Raw genomic sequence first — 18664 nt, forward strand, 5'->3', positions numbered from 1 at the left:
TATTATACAGCTGAAAAACACGTTATTTATTAAAAGATAAAAAAACAGAGAAATGCTTGTATGCTATAATAATTAAGTGGGAAGAGCAGAATATGAAGCTGTATATACAAAAACAATTTGTAAAAGAATGCCAGCAACTGCTATGAAGCAAAAGGACTGAAAAGAAATACAAGATGCGCTAATGATGATGGTCTCTGGGTTGTGGTGAGATCATAGGTGACTTGTTTTCTTCTTTTCTCCTCCATCTTTCTAATTTTGTATAGTGGGCACCACCCCCAACCCCCATTTCACTTTAAGAAAATAGAAAAAGAAAAAAATAGTAGTTTAGGGGACCAGACTCAGGGTCACCTTGAAGTTCCCCTTAGGTTCCTGCCCTATCCCCTTCCTCCTCCATTTCAGGCACCACCTGCATCTGTGGTTTCCTCCCCTTCCCTCCCCGGCCACACACACACCAGAGCCCACAGGCAGTGGACCTTTTTATGACCAGGAAGGAACCAAGCTTTTCTCTGTCCTTCTTTCAAAGCCAGGAATGAATGCGTGGCTGGATGAGGAGGTTGGAAAGGCAACTCCTCCCTGTCTTCCAGTGTGTACCTGCCCTGGGCCTGAACTCGGGCAGGCCTTGGAAAGCCACCAGCTGGGGCACGGTTTCGCGGGCAGAGCTGCCCCTATAGGAGTAGGTGGAAGACCCCACACTCCAAATGTAAACTCAAAGCTAGAGGGACCTAGGAGTTCATCAGGCCCCGGGGTTCTCCACCTTGAGTCAGGAGCCCTGTTAGAAATGCAGAGTCCGGGGCCCTGGCCGGTTGGCTCAGCAGTAGAGCATCGGCCTGGCGTGCGGGGGTCCTGGGTTCGATTCCCGGCCAGGGCACATAGGAGAAGCGCCCATTTGCTTCTCCACCCCCCCCCCTTCCTCTCTGTCTCTCTCTTCCCCTCCCGCAGCCAAGGCTCCATTGGAGCAACGATGGCCCGGGCGCTGGGGATGGCTCCTTGGCCTCTGCCCCTGGGCGCTAGAGTGGCTCTGGTCGCGGCAGGGCGACGCCCCGGAGGGGCAGAGCGTCGCCCCCTGGTGGGCAGAGCATCGCCCCTGGTGGGCGTGCCGGGTGGATCCTGGTCGGGTGCATGGGGGAGTCTGTCTGACTGTCTCTCCCCGTTTCCAGCTTCAGAAAAATACAAAAAAAAAAGAAATGCAGAGTCCGGGGCCCAGCCCCAGAGACAGTTTTGGAAGGTTTTGGTGGAGCCCGGGAATCACATTTTTAACCAGCTTCCTGAGGACTGGGCTGCTGGTGGTTCAGAGCCGCCCTTTGAGAAATCCCAACGGGTCTAACCCCGGCATGCTCCAACCCAGCAAGTTCCCTCCTCCCCCAGCTTATTCAGGAGAAAGTGGTACTGAGTCTGAGGATGGAAGGAAGGGAAGGGGGGCTCTGCAGGGAGGGTGGATGGGAGCCTGTTGCTGGGCACCCAGGCCCTGGGGGTCTGCCCGCGGCAGATACAAACTCAGACCAGGTCCCCTGAGCCCTGCCCGGGCGGGCGCAGTGAGGGCTGGTCTCCGCTAGAACTGGGAGGCTGTCACGGGCAGGCTGACAGGGCGTCCAGCTCAGGCTGCGGCGTGCAGGAGGGAGGAGAGCCCTGGGGTCTGGCAGGCGAACTCTGAAGCCATGGCAGAAAGCTTTTTCTTCAAATTAGTGTAAATCCAGCCACTCCGATTCACAGCAGGCCAGGCCTGGAGGTCGTTCTGTGGCTATACAGAGATGAACGTGGACAGGCTAAGCTCCTCCGCAGACATGTGCGGGGGAGGCCCTGGGCTCGCCTCACCCTCCGGGTCCTGGAAGGGGGCTTCCTCTTCCTCTGGAGCCTGTAAAGACATCAGTGGTGTTGAAAGCAGAGCCCAATTGGAGGAGGGTGGTTTCCATGTAGCTTCTGGGACCACCCAGCCTTTCCCACCATTCCAGGCCTCTGTCCATCTGAGGGGGCACAGGAACTAACAACTCCTCCCCGAACTCTCAGGCTTGGACTCATCCTCCCTCCACCCATCCATCCCCTGAGGGAGCCTCAGGCTAGGTCTGGCTTGAGACGTTGGAATCCTGCCAGCCTAGAGCTCATTAGGCTGTGAATTCTGAGCAAACTGTTCAAGAGTTTTCTGAATGGGAAAAAGAGCATGTAAGGTCAGGAGCTCGGGCTCCCAGGTGCAATGGCCGGGGCCTTGATTATGATGGCGTAGGTGGGTGTTTCGGGGAACAGAGTCTGGGGAGCAGATGCTGGGGAAAGAGCCCTCCCCACTTTCCTGCACTGTCAGGGAGGAGCCAGGCTAGGTGGCTCCAGACCCCAGGGCCCTCTGTCCACACCTGGCTTAGGCACCGGACATCCGTGGAGGAACTGGCGGAGGGCTTGGGGCTGGCGCGAGGCCCAGTGGGTGCTGCAAGGTTGATCATCGCGTACTCCGGGACCAGGCCGTTCCCCAGGGGCTGAAACAGAGACTCGGTCAGAACAGCCCGTCCTTGGCAGCAGGGATGGTCTGTGAGCCTGAGCAGCGAAGGGAAATGCAGGAGGGGTGAGCAAGGGGGAGAACAGCGGCTGCAGAGTCAGAGTCCTTAGGTCCAATTTCCTACATCTCAGTGTGAACTTGGGTAAGCCACCGAACCTCCCCAAGGCTATTTCCTACGCTGTAAAATGGGGATAAGGGTATTTTCTTCAGGGTTATAGTGACTCTTCATGATAATGTTTTATCCCTCCACTCGGGGCTCCTGGAACGATTACTTTGTTTTCATTATTGATATTTCTAGCTTTGGCTGCAGGTTCTTTGTAATGGGCCCAGAGAAAGCAAAGTTGGACACCTCAAAGATTCACCTAATAACAAACAGCACAGGAAGAAATCCTCAGAGATCATCAGTCTGAGTAAACCCTCCTTGATTGATGAGGAAACTGAGGTCCAGGGAAGGGAGGTGGGTGGTCCAGGATGAGTTGGGAAGCCCATCTCCTCACCCAGGCCCTCCTGTCCCTATGGGTCCTCAGGTTGGATGCCAGGCCCCTCCACTTCCTGCTCCCTTGTTCTAGCAGCTGGCAGAGCACAGGCTGGAGTTGGCAGAGGCTCCTGGCCAAGTCTCCCGAGAGCACAGCTGCCCTGAGGTGCCTAGTCATGAGCTTCATGGCCTGATGGGGCCCGCAGCCAGAGAAAAGAGCTACCATTTTCTGGACAACTACAGATGTTTCATCTCACTGTTTCCTAACTACAATCCTGTCAGATGGGAAAACTGAGGTTCAGAGAGGTTATGTAACTAGCCAGGGTCACACAGCTATTGAGCGGCTAAACTGGCACTTGTACTCACCCGCCCCTATTTGACCTCAGGCCCAAGCTCTTCTCCCACACCACCCGGCAGGGCACGCAGCACACTTCTCTTTGTCTTGGGTCCCTTGTCTAGGAACCAGGTCTCCTGCTTCTATCAATACCTGAGCTTCAGGGGATGGGGCAGAGATGGATAAGTTTGAGGGGACAGAGAATGGAGGGAGGAGGAAGGAGATTTCACAAATGGTGTCACTCATGGTCCTTGTTCCTCCAGTCCTGCCTATGGTGAGGACATGCCAGAGCTGGGGCTGGCCAGAGGACTCCTGGATGGACTCAGGTCCATTTCCCATCAACCCCATGTTTACAACGTTGTGATTCGGTTAAAACCCAGCCACCACTGACCACTGGCTGCCAGCAGCCACGGAAGTGTCACCTGCTCAAGGGTGACTGAATTCGAGGAAAGAACTTCATGGGCAGAGACCAAACTACACACGTAGGCAGTGGCCAGGACCACTGCCCTGTGGTCGGTGTGGGTCTCAATCTATTGTTGGTCCCTCTGCCCACACTGTGGACAGTTGGCCTGTTCCAGCAAGCACAGGGTCATTTTCTGGGGTATTGAATAAACTAGATATATGAGAGCCCCTGCTTCTAGGCACTAGAAAAATAGGAACAAGGACACGGGGAAGCCTTGAGAAGTGACAGTGAAGTCTTGATCTGAGCCCAGCACCCAGTTGCACTGTTACAGAAGTGAGGGCCATGGCCACCCTGTGTTCATGGACCAACAATGGTTCTTTCTCCAGAGACCAGGGGAGGAGTCCTGGGCTGAGGAGCTGGCTCCACTCCTCAACCCCTTGTTCTTCAGTGTGGGGGTGCAGGAGCACAGCGTGTTGCCCCTGGCCCCACAGACTATGGTTACTTTTCCCAGTTCTGCTTCTTTCAGGCTGGGTCACCGTGGGCAGGTTACCTACTCTCTCTGAGCCTCTATTTCTTATTCCGTAAGACGGGAACAATAATACCTGGCTGTGCGGGAGCTACAAAGGTTCAATGACATGTGCAAAGCCTGTGGCACATAGTAGGTGTTCCAGAAAAGAGTTAAAGGGGTACTCTGGCAGTAGCTCTTTTGGGAAGGAAAATGGTAGTCTGAGCACTCCCCCTTCTTGTACATCCTGGGCTCTCTGGTAGAGTGAATGGAGTGCCCTCTCCCCTCTGACCTGAATGTGGGCACAAAAAGCCCCCAATCCTTTCAAGTCCTTCTCTAGACTCTGCTATAAACTACAGAGAAGCCAAAAATAAATAAATTTTGTGTGTGTGTGTGTGTGTGCAGAGACAGAGAGAGTCAGAGAGGGGGGGGGGACAGATAGGGACAGACAGATAGGAAGGGAGAGAGATGAGAAACATCAATTCTTTGTTGTGGTTCCTTAGTTGTCCTTTGACTGATTGCTTTCTCATATGTGTCTTGACCGCGGGCCTTCAGCAGACCGAGTGACCCCTTGCTCGAGCCAGTGACCTTGGGCTCAAGCTGGTGAGCTGTGCTCAAACCACATGAGCCCGCGCTCAAGCTGGAGACCTCAGGGTTTCGAGCCCAGGTCCTCCGTGTCCCAGTCCAATGCTCTATCCACTGCGCCACTGCCTGGTCAGGCAAAAAAAACCCCAAAATTTTCAACTGGCCATGTTCACAGGTCTTGCCTCTGACACTTTTGGGAGACCTTGCTCCACCTTTTTCCTAACGAGCGGCTGTCCCCACTCCTCTGCCCCCTGACCCCATGCCCCTCCCACAGTTGCAGGGTAAGGGCAAGTGACTCTGGCAGGAAGCAGAGTGTGGGCTGCACGGGCAGCTAGGGTTGGCCTCCCCATGGCCTCCCCATGGCCTCCCATAGCAGCACGAGGGTCTCCCTCCTACGCCGCCCCTCCTCTGGCACTGGGTGGAGTGAACCCCAGGAGGAATAGCCAGGAGGCAGGGCTAAGAATGTGGCCAGTGGCAGCCCCTCTCTGTCTCCTTGACCTTTCCCTCACTCCTGTAGGCCACCTTTGGCCTTGTAGAGCTTCCTGAGACAACAACAGCTGCTTCCTAAGTCAAGCCCAATACCCCATTCCCACTCCCGCCCCTCCCAAGAGGGATCAGGCCTGAGGCTTTTGTCCTCACTGACTGGCGCCAGGAAAGGCTATACTAGCCCCCTTTCCTGCCCCATGTTTAAGAGAATCAGTGGAGGCTACTCAGTAAACTGCTGCTGGAGGAGGCTTTGGGTGAAGCAGGTGGGGCTTTGGTTTCCTGAACCCAGGATTCTGCAGCCCTCTCTCCTTATGTGGAAGGGGATGGTCTCTCCTTGCAGGGGTCAAGGACAGGCCCTGCAGTAGGCAGCCTTGGGGCAGGTTCCCCTCTCCAGGAAGGTGGACAAAGGACCCCCATTCCTTCTGCCCCTGGTTCCCAGAGCACCACCTTCAGCCTGTGTCTCAGAGCCGAGGAAAGCTCAGAGAAAACATTAGGGTGTTCTGGAGAGAGAGGAGATGAGAGTTGATAAATCTGGGTTCTATTTTCTATTTGGGCCACTGCTTGCTGTGCAACCTTGGTCAAGATTTTTACCCTCTCTGGGCCTCAGTTTTCTCTTCTGCAAAAGCAGAGTAGAGCCCATAGTTTTTATACTTTGGTGTGCTGTCAGAATCCTCACGGGGCAGTATTTAAAATTCAGGTTCCTGGGCCCCGCCCCTAGAGGTATGGCTGGGAAGGTATATTTCTAGAACCACCAGTCCACCAACCCCAGGTGTTCTGAAAGGGGATGCACACCAAATTTCAGGGAAGCTGGACTAGATGGTCTCAAAGACCCACTCTGGATCCAGCTCTGATCTCTGACTATTCAAGGGGCATGAGAGGAAGGTGCTGGGCCTGGGTTCAAGCCCTGCCTGGCCCCTGGTGGAAAGTCGGGGTGAGGAGGAAGGCTGTCAGCTCACAGCCTGAAGGGCTGGTCTTGGGGCGCACAGGTTCCCTGGGGTAGAAAGCAAGCCCAGCCTTGAGATCAGCCATGGAGGGGGATGCCCTGGGGGTCTGGGAGTCCAAGTTTGGGCTTTGGCCCATTTTCTGTCTCACCAATTGTGAGAGGTGGGCCTTCTCATTCTTCTGTGTCTCCGTGGTCAGCTGAGCTGAAAGAAACCAGAAGAAGCACCTTGAGGCCAGGAGTAGCCAGGAGTAGCCTGTAGCTGCTCCCACAGAAGTGGGCTAGTCCCCCTGCACCTTCAAGCAGGGGCTTCCTAGAGAGAGTTGGCAAGCAGGTTGGGCAGAAAAGCCTCTACTAACTCATCCCCTTGGCAATGACCTGGCCTTTTGGGATCCATACATGGAAATGCCCTGATGTGGGCCAGAAACGGGCTAGGGAAGTAAAATTCTATGTGCTAAAGTCATTGCTTCTTTAAACTCGGTGTGCATACAAGGCCCTGGAAATGCTATTAAAATGCAGATTCTAACTCAGTAAGCTGGCCTTGGGGCCTGAGAGTCTGCATTACAAACAAGCTACCAGGGGATGTCACTGCTGCTAGATGGGGACCACAATTTGAAAGACAAAATGCTGAGGCTCCAAGGTTGTGACCAGGAATGTTCCCACCCTGTATGCTCTTCCCCGACTCCTCTGTGGGGATTCGAAGATACAGGCAGGCAAAGCTAACATTGCTTCCTGGAGCTGCACAGGGAGGAGTTGGGAGGCAGGCCCACGATGTTCCCGTGGCCATCTGCACAGGGACAACATTGCCAATTTGCCAAGTGCTTTCCCACACATCTTCCTGGCTCCACTACTTCCTAGCTATGCAAACACAAGGCAAGCCACTTAAGCACTCTGTGTCTCAGTTTCTTCCTCTGCATAGCGGGAGTACTTGTAATACGTAGTTCCTGACTCCACAGTATTGAGGGGATTAAAGAAGATAAAAGCAACGTAAGCCACACAACAGTGCCTGGCACACGTAGCTCCCATTACTGTTATTTCAGTTATTTATCTGTGCTGTCCAACCCAGGAACCAAGAAACACACCTGGCCACCGAGCACTGGAAATGTGACTACTCCAAATTACACTGGGTTTCAAAGACTCAATATGAGAAAAATGAATGTAGAGTATGTACTAATATTTTTATATTGTTTTCATGTTGAAATGATCTAGTTTTGGTTATAGTGTGTTAAATAAAGTATACGATTAAAATGAACTTCACTTAATAACTTCTTTGCAATTTTGTTATGTGACTATTAGAGAATTGTAAATCACATATGTGGATGTTGGACACATATCTGTGATGTGAAGTAGCCGAGGCTCAGGGACGTTAGGTGATTTCCCCAAGGTCCCACAGCTAAAAAAGTGGCAGACCTGGGATTTGAAGCCAAGCCTCGAAAGAGCACCTCTGGAGAGGCAGCGGCCACAGTGTCTGTCAAGTTCCAGTGCTCGTCCCGCCTTCCCCCATGTAGTCAGTCCTCACACAAGGAGCTGGAACTGAACATGGAGTCTCTGGGATCGCTAGGCAGAGAAGTGACTGATAAGCTCAGATGAACGTGAGCAAGTCGAGAGTCCCCATTCTTCTACTCCCCCATTTGAATTGCTTTTTTCCCTCATGTTGAGGGCCCTGTGGTTCTCTCAGAAGCGAGGAGCAGGACTCCTGATGCCCGTATCTCAGACAGACACACTGAGCTGCAAGGTTTCTCTGGGCTGGTAGGGAGACTGCAGGTCTCAGTGCGGTCCCCGGCTGAGAGCCTTCCACCCACTCCCCTCTAGCTTTGCTCACCTTCCTTCCTCCTCCGGAACATGCACCTGCCGAGGACAGCCAGTCCTGTGGCCAGCAGAAGGGCCAGCAGCACTAGGACCGGCGCCAAGATGCGGATCGTTGGTGGGGACACCCTGCAGAAGGCACCCAGTGGCTGTCAGCAGGTATCAGCGGCATGCTGTGCACCACGACATTCTTACTCTGAGCCCCAGCCATGTCCCTTGTCTTTCCCAAGGAGATCAGAGGGTATCAGGAACCAAACATCTAGTCAGTCCCAAAGGAAAGCACCCCAGCCCCCTACTGCCAACCCCAGGAGGCACTTTCAGCCCGGTCTGCATGCGTTAGCAGTCCCCTGGGTGTTGGTAACGGTGCAGTAATGTATAAACCCCCAAGGACCAATCCTTCGGGCTAGGGCTCTAGTTGGGAAAGAAAAACTGTTTTTGTTCCATATTTTCATGCTTGCCACAGGGCCCAGTGCAAAGTGTACAGGCGAAAACTACTGGACTGGGGTGGCAGTCTCGGAGGCTGGGGCGGGGAGAGAAGTGGGCCCTTCACCTCGGCAGGGCCTGCATGTCCAGGGAAAGAGGGCTGCTGGCCCCTGCAGTGGAGGAGGGTGGGGGTTGAATCTGCCCCCAGTGCCTCTGAAAAGAGGCTGTGTTCGCCTGGAGGAAAAAGTGTGAGGTTCTTACTTGCTCAAAGGCCCCTTATGGTTTGGTGATAGCCTGAAAGGTGACTTTGGTCACTTGGAGCTCACCTGGACTTGGAGCTGCTGCTGCTGGGGACAAGACTGGTGTCCTTTGTGGAGTCCAAGCGGGTCGATGGGCGGGAGGTCCCTGCATGAGGAGAGGTTGCTTTGTGAGCAGAGGTCTCTTCATACGGAACAGTCACTGCGTGAGGAGAGCGCCCTGTATACGGAGAGGCTCCTGCGTGCACGTACAGGGCTGTCCCTGTGAATGGAGAGGCCTTGGCCTCTGTCTTTTCCTGCTTGGCTGTGGTGACTGTCGGGCGGACACCAGGAGAAGCTACAAGTCCAAAAGCAATGCCTCATCACCTTCCCTGCCCCTTGAATCCCAGCTTCCCCAGACCTCAGAACCTTGACACCCAAAGTCTCCCCTTCCCGGGACCAGTTTCTCAGAACACGCCCAGGTAAAGGACGCCCCAGAAAGCAATCAGAGGCCTGGATGAAGCCATTGTGAGCAAGCAGGCCGTCCCTCAGGCATGCCCCACAGCTGTGCACAGATTTCAGCCCCTTTTTCTGTCCTCAGCCTGTTCTCTGAGGGAGGCATGCACCCCTACTCCCACCTCCATGAGCCATTCCAGCGACCACTTGGTAGATGCCTTCCTACCTACCCCTACAGTCCTGGCTAATTGTCACCTCTGCCCTCACCTGAAAGTCCTCATGTCATCATCACATGCCCAACCCTACCACCAATGCCTCCATGGACCTTCCCCTCTTTCAACAGCCATGGGGTTGACCGGGCAGGGTGGTGGCGGTAGGCCCAGAGGTCAGGGCAAAAGGCCCAGCCTTTCCTGCTCACCCCTCAGACCAGGTCGAACACACAGACACTTTCTGGCTCTGCTGTGTGACCCTGAGCGAGTGACCTAACCCTGCTGAGCCTCCCATTCCTCAGCTGAAAACCCAGCTCCCAGGCTGTGGGGGCCACGAAGCGCAGTGTCTGACGCAGACAGGCACTCGTGGGTTCTTTCTCCACAAAGGGGTGGGAGAGCGGCAGAAAAGCCATTCACTCACTCAATTCTGGGGGCTGAGTTTGCCGGGCTTTGGCCTTGGGCTGGAGGCCTGTAGTAAGAGGCTGGAAGGAGGAGGTGGAGGAGGGAAGACAGCAGGGACCTAGAGGAAAGGAAAGGCTGGTCTCAGGGAGGCAAGAGTCACTGCTCAGAGCCAGACTGTCCACCTTGAGGGCAGCCCGCAGCTTTCCCCTCCCATCTCCGCTCAGAGCGTCGCCATCTTCTCCCCTTAGCTGTGGCTGTCAATCCCAGCAGATTGCTGGCCTCCCCCTCCTGCAGCCCCTCTGGCCTCCCACTTAGCTCAGGCCTTCAGCTTCCCTTGTCCCCACTGTACAGTGGCCTCTTTCCATGCTACCTTGCACACTGATGCCAGTTAAAAAAAAATTTTTTTTTTTTTAATTTTTCTGAAGTTGGAAAAACAGGGAGGCAGTCAGACAGACTCCCGCATGCGCCCGACCGGGATCCTCCCGGCACGCCCACCAGGGGGCGATGCTCTGCCCATCTGGGGCATCGCTCTGTTGCAACCAGAGCCATTCTAGTGCCTGAGGCACAGGCCACAGAGCCATCCCCAGCGCCGGGGCCATCTTTGCTCCAGTGGAGCCTCGGCTGCGGGAGGGGAAGAGAGAAACAGAGAGGAAGGAGAGGGGGAGGGGTGGAGAAGCAGATGGGCGCTTCTCCTGTGTGCCCTGGCCGGGAATCGAACCCGGGACTCCTGCACGCCAGGCCGATGCTCTACCACTGAGCCAACCGGCAAGGACCAAAAAATAATTTTTTAAAAAACAATTTATTCATTCTTTTAGAGAGAGAGAGAGAGAAAAGGGGAGGAGCAGGGAGTATCAACTCCCATATGTGCCTTGACCAGGCAAGCCTGGTGTTTTGAACCAGCGACCTCAGCCTTCCAGGTCGACGCTCTATCCACTGTGCCACCACAGGTCAGGCTCGATGCCAGTTTTGTCTCTAAAATATATATTGGATCCCACCTTTTGTTTTAGAACAGTCAATGGCTCCCCAATGCCCATAAGCTGAAATGCAAACTCTTTTTTTTTGCCTTTCAAGACCTTTTTTTTTTTTTTTTTTCCTTTTTCTGAAGCTGGAAACAGGGAGAGACAGTCAGACAGACTCCCGCATGCGCCCGACCGGGATCCACCCGGCACGCCCACCAGGGGCGGTGCTCTGCCCCCCAGGGGGCGATGCTCTGCCCATCCTGGGCGTCGCCATATTGCGACCAGAGCCACTCTAGCGCCTGAGGCAGAGGCCACAGAGCCATGCCCAGCGCCCGGGCCATCTGTGCTCCAATGGAGCCTTGGCTGCGGGAGGGGAAGAGAGAGACAGAGAGGAAAGCGCGGCGGAGGGGTGGAGAAGCAAATGGGCGCTTCTCCTATGTGCCCTGGCCGGGAATCGAACCCGGGTCCTCCGCACGCTAGGCCGACGCTCTACCGCTGAGCCAACCGGCCAGGGCTCAAGACCTTTTAAACTCAGACTTCAACCCACTTTACTGACTTCACCTCTTCCCACCCTGTGCACCAGTAGTACTGAGTTGCTAGTTAGGCCCATATAAGCGAGTCTCCTGCCAGCCTCCATACCTTTGACATGCTGCTACTCTGTGGGCTCTGCCTTTCTTTTTCATCTCTGCTTAACACACTTCTTTCTGTCCTTCAAGTGCTGGCTCAAAAGTCAATTCCTCCACAACATTTTCCCTGGAAAGAGCGAATGCTTTGTCCTTTGTGCACCCACAATACCCTGCGCGCACTGCCAGTGGAGCTAATACTCAATTTGTGGTAATTATTTGTTTACGGGGTCTCTCCACTAGGCTAGGACTTCTCAAGGGCAAAATGCGTAGCCTCTGTGCCCAGAGGACTGGGCAGAGACCTAGAATGGTCAAACTCCAGGAGCCGTTGAGCTCCCCGCCTCCCTGGGGCTGTCAGGCGCCTCCTTTCTGACCTACGTGCCAACCTGGACTCTCTTCCTTTCCTGCCATTTTCTATTCTAATCTAAGCCAGTTTTTTTCCAACTTTTTTTCTGAAGATAAAGAGTATTTTCTTTTTCTTTCCAATATTTATACTTCTTCCTTTTATTTTGAGAGGGGGGGAAGGGAGGGGGAAGGGAGAGAGATAGAAAGAGAGAGAGAAGCATCAACTCACTGGTGCAGCCATTGATTGCTTCTCATATGTGCCCTGACCAGGGCTTGAATCAGCAATTTCAGGGTCCATTTGGTGTCCTCAGGATCAAGCCAATGACCCTGGGATGTAACCTGCAACCTTGGTGCTCTGGGACAATGCTCAATCCATTATGCTACCAACCAGGGCTCCAATATTTATACTTCTTAATCTTGTCCTATTTCATTGCCTAGGTCCTAGGGCCTCCAGGTAATGATGAATAAAAACAGTGATAGGGGGCACCCTTGTCTTGCTCTGACCTTCCTAGAAATTCTTCTAATGCTTCACCATACTCTACGGTGTGCTGAGATACTCACACTGCCTCATGAAAGCTAATATTTAGTTTTTAGGGAATTTTGTAAGCCAGTTGTTAAACTGATAGCGGCTGGAAATTGGCCATGACAGGCGTATTTACACTCCAGAAATTGGCAAACACTCTAAGTTGAAGCTTCCCCAGCCAGTCGTTAAATATTCATCAGCACACCACTGTCATTAACCTTCTTTATTTTCAATATCCCACTGTCATCAAAGAGAGAGTCTGATACAGAAAGATAATATAATGATGAACATATTATACACAAATGAATATAAATGAGGCTAAGAAAGAAAACAGGATAGCCTTAAATATAGGTACAATTGATCAGCACTGGGTGAAAATGAGGTATGAATACTAAGAATTGGAAGACATAAGAGAATCTTGTAAATAATGGAGAACAGGTTCAATGTGGTTTTGATGCTGCTGCTATTATTTGCTGAGTTTATCTTTGTTTCCCCCAATTAAAATAAAGACCCATGGATAATGGGGATCTGGCAGTAAGGATGGGACTGGGGTGGGATGGGTCTAAGCTCTGGGGCCAGGAGAGAGGAAGAGCAAATGTCAAAGCCAGAAATGACTTGCTATTTTTTTTTTTTTTGACAGAGATAGAGAGAGGGACAGATAGGGACAGACAGACAGGAAGGAAGAGAGATAAGCATCAATTCTTTGTTGTGACACCTTAGTTGTTCATTGATTGCTTTCTTATATGTGCCTTGACCTGGGTGGGGGTTGGCTACAGCAGAGCGAGTGACCCCTTGCTCAAGCCAGCAACCTTAGGCTTCAAGACAGTGACCTTTGGGCTCAAGCCAGCAACCAAGGGGTCATGTCTATGATCCCATGTTCAAGCCAGCGACCCTGAGCTCAAGCTGGTGAACCTGTGCTCAAGTTGGTGACCTCGGGGTTTTGAACCTGTGTCTTCCGCATCCCAGTCTGACGCTCTATCCACTGGGCCACCACGTGGTCAGGCATGACTTGCTTTTGAATCCTGGCTTCACTACTTTCTGCCGTGAGACCCTGGGCAAATCATTTTATCTCTTGGAGCCTCAGTCCCCCATCTGTGAAATGGGATATAAAGAGCTACCTACTCATACTGACTTTCAGACTGGGGCAGCCTACTCCCCTGGTCCCTCTCCGGCTTATTTCTTCTCAGCTCAGTAGGTCCAGGTGGGATTCTGGGCAGCCAGAGAGGCGCTCCCTCCCCAGCCAGAGCCCTATGGCTCTAGCCCCAGCCCCTTGAAGTCCCCAAGCTCAACAAGCCCCTCTGACGTTGGCTCCCAGGCACTCCTCACACTTGTCTGTGGGACTCAAGATCAGGGGAAGAGGAGGGGCAGAGGAAGAGCTGAGGCTACCGGCAGGTGAGGCCAGTGTGGGCATGGCCTAGGGCAGGGGTCCCCAAACTTTTTACACAGGGGGCCAGTTCACTGTCCCTCAGACCGTTGGAGGGCCGGACTATAAAAAAAACTATGAACAAATTCCTATGCACACTGCACATATCTTATTTTAAACTAAAAAAACAAAACGGGAACAAATACAATATTTAAAATAAAGAAGAAGTAAATTTAAATCAACAAACTGACCAATATTTCAATGGGAACTATGCTCCTCTCACTGACCACCAATGAAAGAGGGGCCCCTTCCAGAAGTTCGGCGGGGGCTGGACAAATGGCCTCAGGGGGCCACATGTGGCCCGTGGGCCGGGCCGTAGTTTGGGGACCCCTGGCCTAGGGGATGCTGGGGGGAGGGTCCGGGAGGCAGTGATTATGGGCCCAGCCTGAAGAATCCTCTGGAATCTTTCTGACTCCAGGGAAGGAGGGAATCTTTTATTCTGTGGGATGCCCATTTTGTCCCCAGCCCATGGCAATCTCTTTCCCACACGTGGGCAGAGAGGAAAGGCACCGAGCCTGCAGTCGAGCAGATCTGGGTTTAATGCTGCTCTGCCACCTACTAGTGGTGTGACCTTGGGCGGCAAGAGTGAAAGAACAGCTGAGTCTCCTGTGGCAACGTCTGTGCCCAAACACTGCTGCTCATTGACCTGCGCGATCCCACTGAGTCCTTGAGACAACCTTCTCCTGTGAGGCGTTATGCCGTTTGTGCCGGGGAAACTGGGTCCACCACTGACCACCTACCCACCCATCCCTCTTCCCCTCTGCATCTCCTGTCCTCCAGCCAGGACAGGAGAGACATTTTACCTGGAAGGACTGTCAAAGAGACCAGGAAAGTGTCATCTAAGCCCAGCTTTTTGACACCACACCAGTACTTTCCAGAGTCTTGCGGGGTGAGATTCCTCAGAGTCACGTTGAATCTGAGCTCCTTGGGGCTGTCTTGGATGGACACGCTGCCCTCCATATTCTCCCGGCCATCTTCTCCCGCGTAGATAGTGTGAGAGCAGCGGGAGATGAAGATCCCTCCCTCCTTGCACCAGTATTTCTTGTGATTCCTCAGATCCTCCTCGTAGGAGCACTGTAGGGACACAGTGTCACCTTCGAATCCGCTAATTTCCTTCGGGCCTGTCACGGCTCCATAACCTGAAACCACAGCAGGGGTGGAGGTCAGAATTCTCTGGATTCAAGCACCAGGGTAAAGACTAGAAGGTTTTTTTCAGTCATTCCATTCTTGGGGGCAGCCCTGTCAGAGGTGCTATTATTCCCTGCTCCCACCAGGGGACCTTGGGACAAGGCTGTTGAAATTTATATAATTCTATATACAGTACTTGTTTCCCTAAACCTGGTGTATTAAAGGGTTGTGGGTGGGAAAGCTCTAGCTTCAGATAGCCTGCAATTTGAATACTAGAACTGCTACTTAGTAGCTGTGTGACCTTAGGAAAGTTGCTTGACCTCTCTGGGTCTCTGAGTTTTCTCATCTAGAGGTGATGACAACATCTTATTTCATTTTTTTTTCTGTTGAAAAGAATTATTTTTATCGGTAGACACAGTAACTTAAAGACACACGTTAGGCCCTGGCCGGTTGGCTCAGCGGTAGAGCATCGGCCTGGCGTGCGGGGGACCCGGTTCGATTCCCGGCCAGGGCACATAGGAGAAGCGCCCATTTGCTTCTCCACCCCCCCCCCCCCTTCCTCTCTGTCTCTCTCTTCCCCTCCCACAGCCAAGGCTCCATTGGAGCAAAGATGGCCCGGGTGCTGGGGATGGCTCCTTGGCCTCTGCCCTAGGTGCTAGAGTGGCTCTGGTCGCGGCAGAGCGACGCCCCGGAGGGGCAGAGCATCGCCCCCTGGTGGGCAGAGCGTAGCCCCTGGTGGGCGTGCCGGGTGGATCCCGGTCAGGCGCATGCGGGAGTCTGTCTGACTGTCTCTCCCTGTTTCCAGCTTCAGAAAAATACAAAAAAAAAAAAAAAAAAGACACACGTTAGTTTATCCACAAAATCCCCTTTCTCTTTGTAGAAGTCTGTGGAAAACTCCAGCCTCATGGTTTGGTGAGGTTTGATCGCAGCCCAAACTCAAGGAATTCTGTCACCTCTGGGAAGTCCCCCACACTGCACTGGGCTGTGCAAAGTGAGAACTTGGTTGGGGATAGCTATCTTTGGGGGTGGTAACTGGCCTCTTGTTAAAATGGGGTGGGATGGTGAGGTGGCTCCTCTTCTAATACGGACCTTCAAAGTCTGCCTGGGTATCTAACAAGTGGTCATGCTAATACTGGTCATGATAATAACTGGAGACTCAGATTTAAAGGTGGGGCTCCAAAGTAGTGATAAATAAAAAGGCAGGATACAGAAGTGTATATATTGAATTATCTGTTTGTTTTTTAAGAAGACAAATACTTTTAATATGCACACATAGCCAACTTATTAACATTGGTTATCTCTGTTGGTGACATTTTCTTCTCTACAATGAGCACTTTGTCATTTGCTTTTTTTTTTTTTTAACTAACTTAGAAGACAGGCGTTTTCTTTTCTTTTCTTTTTTTTTAAGACTTTATTCATTTTAGAGAGGAGAGAAGGAGGAGAGAGAGAGAGAGAGAGAGAGAGAATGAGAAGGAAGCATCAACTCCCATATGTGCCTTGACCAGGTAATCCCAGGGTTTTGAACCGGGGACCTCAGCATTCCAGGTCAATGCTTTATCCACTGCGCCACCACAGGTCAGGCTGTCATTTGCTTTTTTATTTTATTTTTATTTTTTTATTTTTTTTATTATTATTATTTTTTTCCCCTGTATTTTTCTGAAGCCGGAAACGGGGAGAGACAGTCAGACAGACTCCCGCATGCACCCGACCGGGATCCACCCGGCATGCCCACCAGGGGGCGACGCTCTGCCCACCAGGGGGCGATGCTCTGCCCCTCCGGGGTGTCGCTCTGTTGCGACCAGAGCCACTCTAGCGCCTGGGGCAGAGGCCGAGGAGCCATCCCCAGCGCCCGGGCCATCTTTGCTCCAGTGGAGCCTCGGTTGTGGGAGGGGAAGAGAGAGACAGAGAGGAAGGAGAGGGGGAGGGGTGGAGAAGCAGATGGGCGCTTCTCCTATGTGCCCTGGCCGGGAATCGAACCCGGGACTTCTGCATGCCAGGCCGATGCTCTACCACTGAACCAACCGGCCAGGGCCTGTCATTTGCTTTTTTAAAAGAAGTTTTTATTATATTTTTCTTTTTCTTTTTTTTATTTATTAATTTTAATGGGTGACATTAGTCAATCAGGGTACATAGGTTCAGAGAAAACATCTTCAGGTTATTTTGACATCTGATTATGTTGCATACCCATCACTCAAAGTCATATAGTCTTCCATCACCTTCTATCTGGTTTGCTTTGTGCCCCTCCTCTCCCCCCACCCCCTCCCTTTCCCTCCCCTCCCCACCGCTGGTAACCACACACTCTTGTCCATGACTCTGAGTCTCATTTTTATGTCCCACTTATGTATGGAATCATATAGTTCTTAGTTTTTTCTGATTAACTTATTTTACTCAGTATAATGTTATCAAGTTTACATTCAATATTATTATGTGTTAGTTTCATGTGTATAGCATGGTGGATAAGCAATCACATACTTTACAAAGTGCTTCCCCTGCTATTCCTAGTACTTACTTAGCACCGCACATAGTCATTACAATATTATTGGCTATATTCCTTATGCTGTTCTTTACGTTCCGGTGACTATTTTGTAACCACCTGTTTGTAGTTCTTAATCCCTTTGCCTTTTTCAGCTAGCCTCCCACCCTGGTCCCCTCTGGCAACCATCACTCTGTTCTCTGTATCTGAGTCTGTTTCAATTTTGCTTGTCGGTCTATTTTGTTCTTTAGATCCCACATATAAGTGAAATCATATGGTGTTTCTCTTTCACTGATTGATTGATTTCAGTTAGCATAAGACCCTCTATCCATCCATGCTGTCACAAATGGTACGATTTCATTCTCATTTAATTTAAGATGCTATCATATGTAAGCTACACTGTAATTTTATATACACCTAAAAAAAACCATTTTCATTAGAACAACTGATATCATTATATGATACATCCTGATTTTTTATGTTAAAAGGTTAAAAGAAACAGGTCTGTGAATTGATGAAATGGGATAATTCTTTACTTCCCAGGGTTGTTGTGAGTGGTATAGCAGAAGTTCAAGAAATATTTGCTGAGTTTAACGTGGCAACCATATAGGGGATGTCCTATCTGCCTCCACACTTGACACAGAGAAGGAAAGAGATGAGAGAGGTAAAGCTTCTGTCCCATCACATAGCCACAGAGAAGCTGGAGCCCCTAGGTCTGGGACAACATCTGGTTCTGGGTTCCAAAACCAGCCTGTGCGGGCGCTCTGAGGGTGGAGGACGACTGACACGGGGTGAACCCTGAAGGGTCAGGCAGAAGACTACAGTCACAGCCACTTGCACAGCAGGAGAGGAAAGGCAGGCTCAGGTGGTCCTCTCTCTGCAGACCCAAAGAGCGAACTTGGGCCTGAGCTCACATCCCTCCACTACTCCCTCTGCCCCCATCTCACCTGGGAGCAGGAAGCAGCCCCACAGCAGGACGAGGAGCCTCATGGTGGCACCAGGCACACAGGAGCACACTGCTCAGGGAACCGGAGTGCCTTGCAGGGCTTTAACTTCCTCCAGATAAATACAGCAAAATGAGGAAGGGAAGGGAGGGGTCTTGTGGGTGATCCCTCGGCTCCCAGCCCAGGGAGAGGCTTCTGTCATTTCCTTTACTTACTTCCCCCTGCCTGAAAACCCCACAGGAGCGCTTCTCCCAAACCCATGTCCCTTTCTAGTTTTTTTTGTTTGTTTTGTTTTATTCTGAGAAAAATATTAACTCATAGTTTCTTCACTTTAGTTGTGCATTGATTGCTTTTCCCATGTGCCTTGACCTGGGATCTGACCCCTTGCTCAAAACAGTGAGCTTTGGGCTCAGATCAGTGACCTTGGATGATCCTGTGCTCAAGCTGATGAGCTCCAGGTTTCTAATTGGAACTTTAGCGTTCTGGGTGGATGCTCTGCCCACT

The 18664-nt window shown here is 51.9% G+C and overlaps 1 protein-coding gene across 4 annotated transcripts; it reads right to left on the reverse strand.

Annotated features, from left to right (window-relative positions):
* CD300LG (CD300 molecule like family member g) lies at positions 1-18411 on the reverse strand. Of its 4 annotated transcripts, none has more exons than XM_066364035.1 (8): positions 18164-18411; positions 14419-14754; positions 9762-9860; positions 8766-8844; positions 8033-8145; positions 6363-6415; positions 2343-2462; positions 1-1852 (listed from the first exon to the last, which is right to left on the reverse strand). In XM_066364035.1, the coding sequence occupies exons 1-8, from the start codon at positions 18204-18206 to the stop codon at positions 1739-1741; spliced, it is 957 nt and encodes a 318-aa protein (XP_066220132.1). In that variant the 5' UTR covers positions 18207-18411; the 3' UTR covers positions 1-1738. The 4 variants fall into 4 exon arrangements, with proteins under 4 accessions (XP_066220132.1, XP_066220130.1, XP_066220133.1 ...); XM_066364033.1 differs by having other exon boundaries at positions 8766-9033; XM_066364036.1 differs by lacking the exon at positions 9762-9860.
* Positions 18412-18664: the final 253 nt, after the last annotated feature.

The sequence above is a fragment of the Saccopteryx leptura genome, chromosome 2 (assembly GCF_036850995.1).
Source record: "Saccopteryx leptura isolate mSacLep1 chromosome 2, mSacLep1_pri_phased_curated, whole genome shotgun sequence".
Classification (NCBI taxonomy): domain Eukaryota; kingdom Metazoa; phylum Chordata; class Mammalia; order Chiroptera; family Emballonuridae; genus Saccopteryx; species Saccopteryx leptura.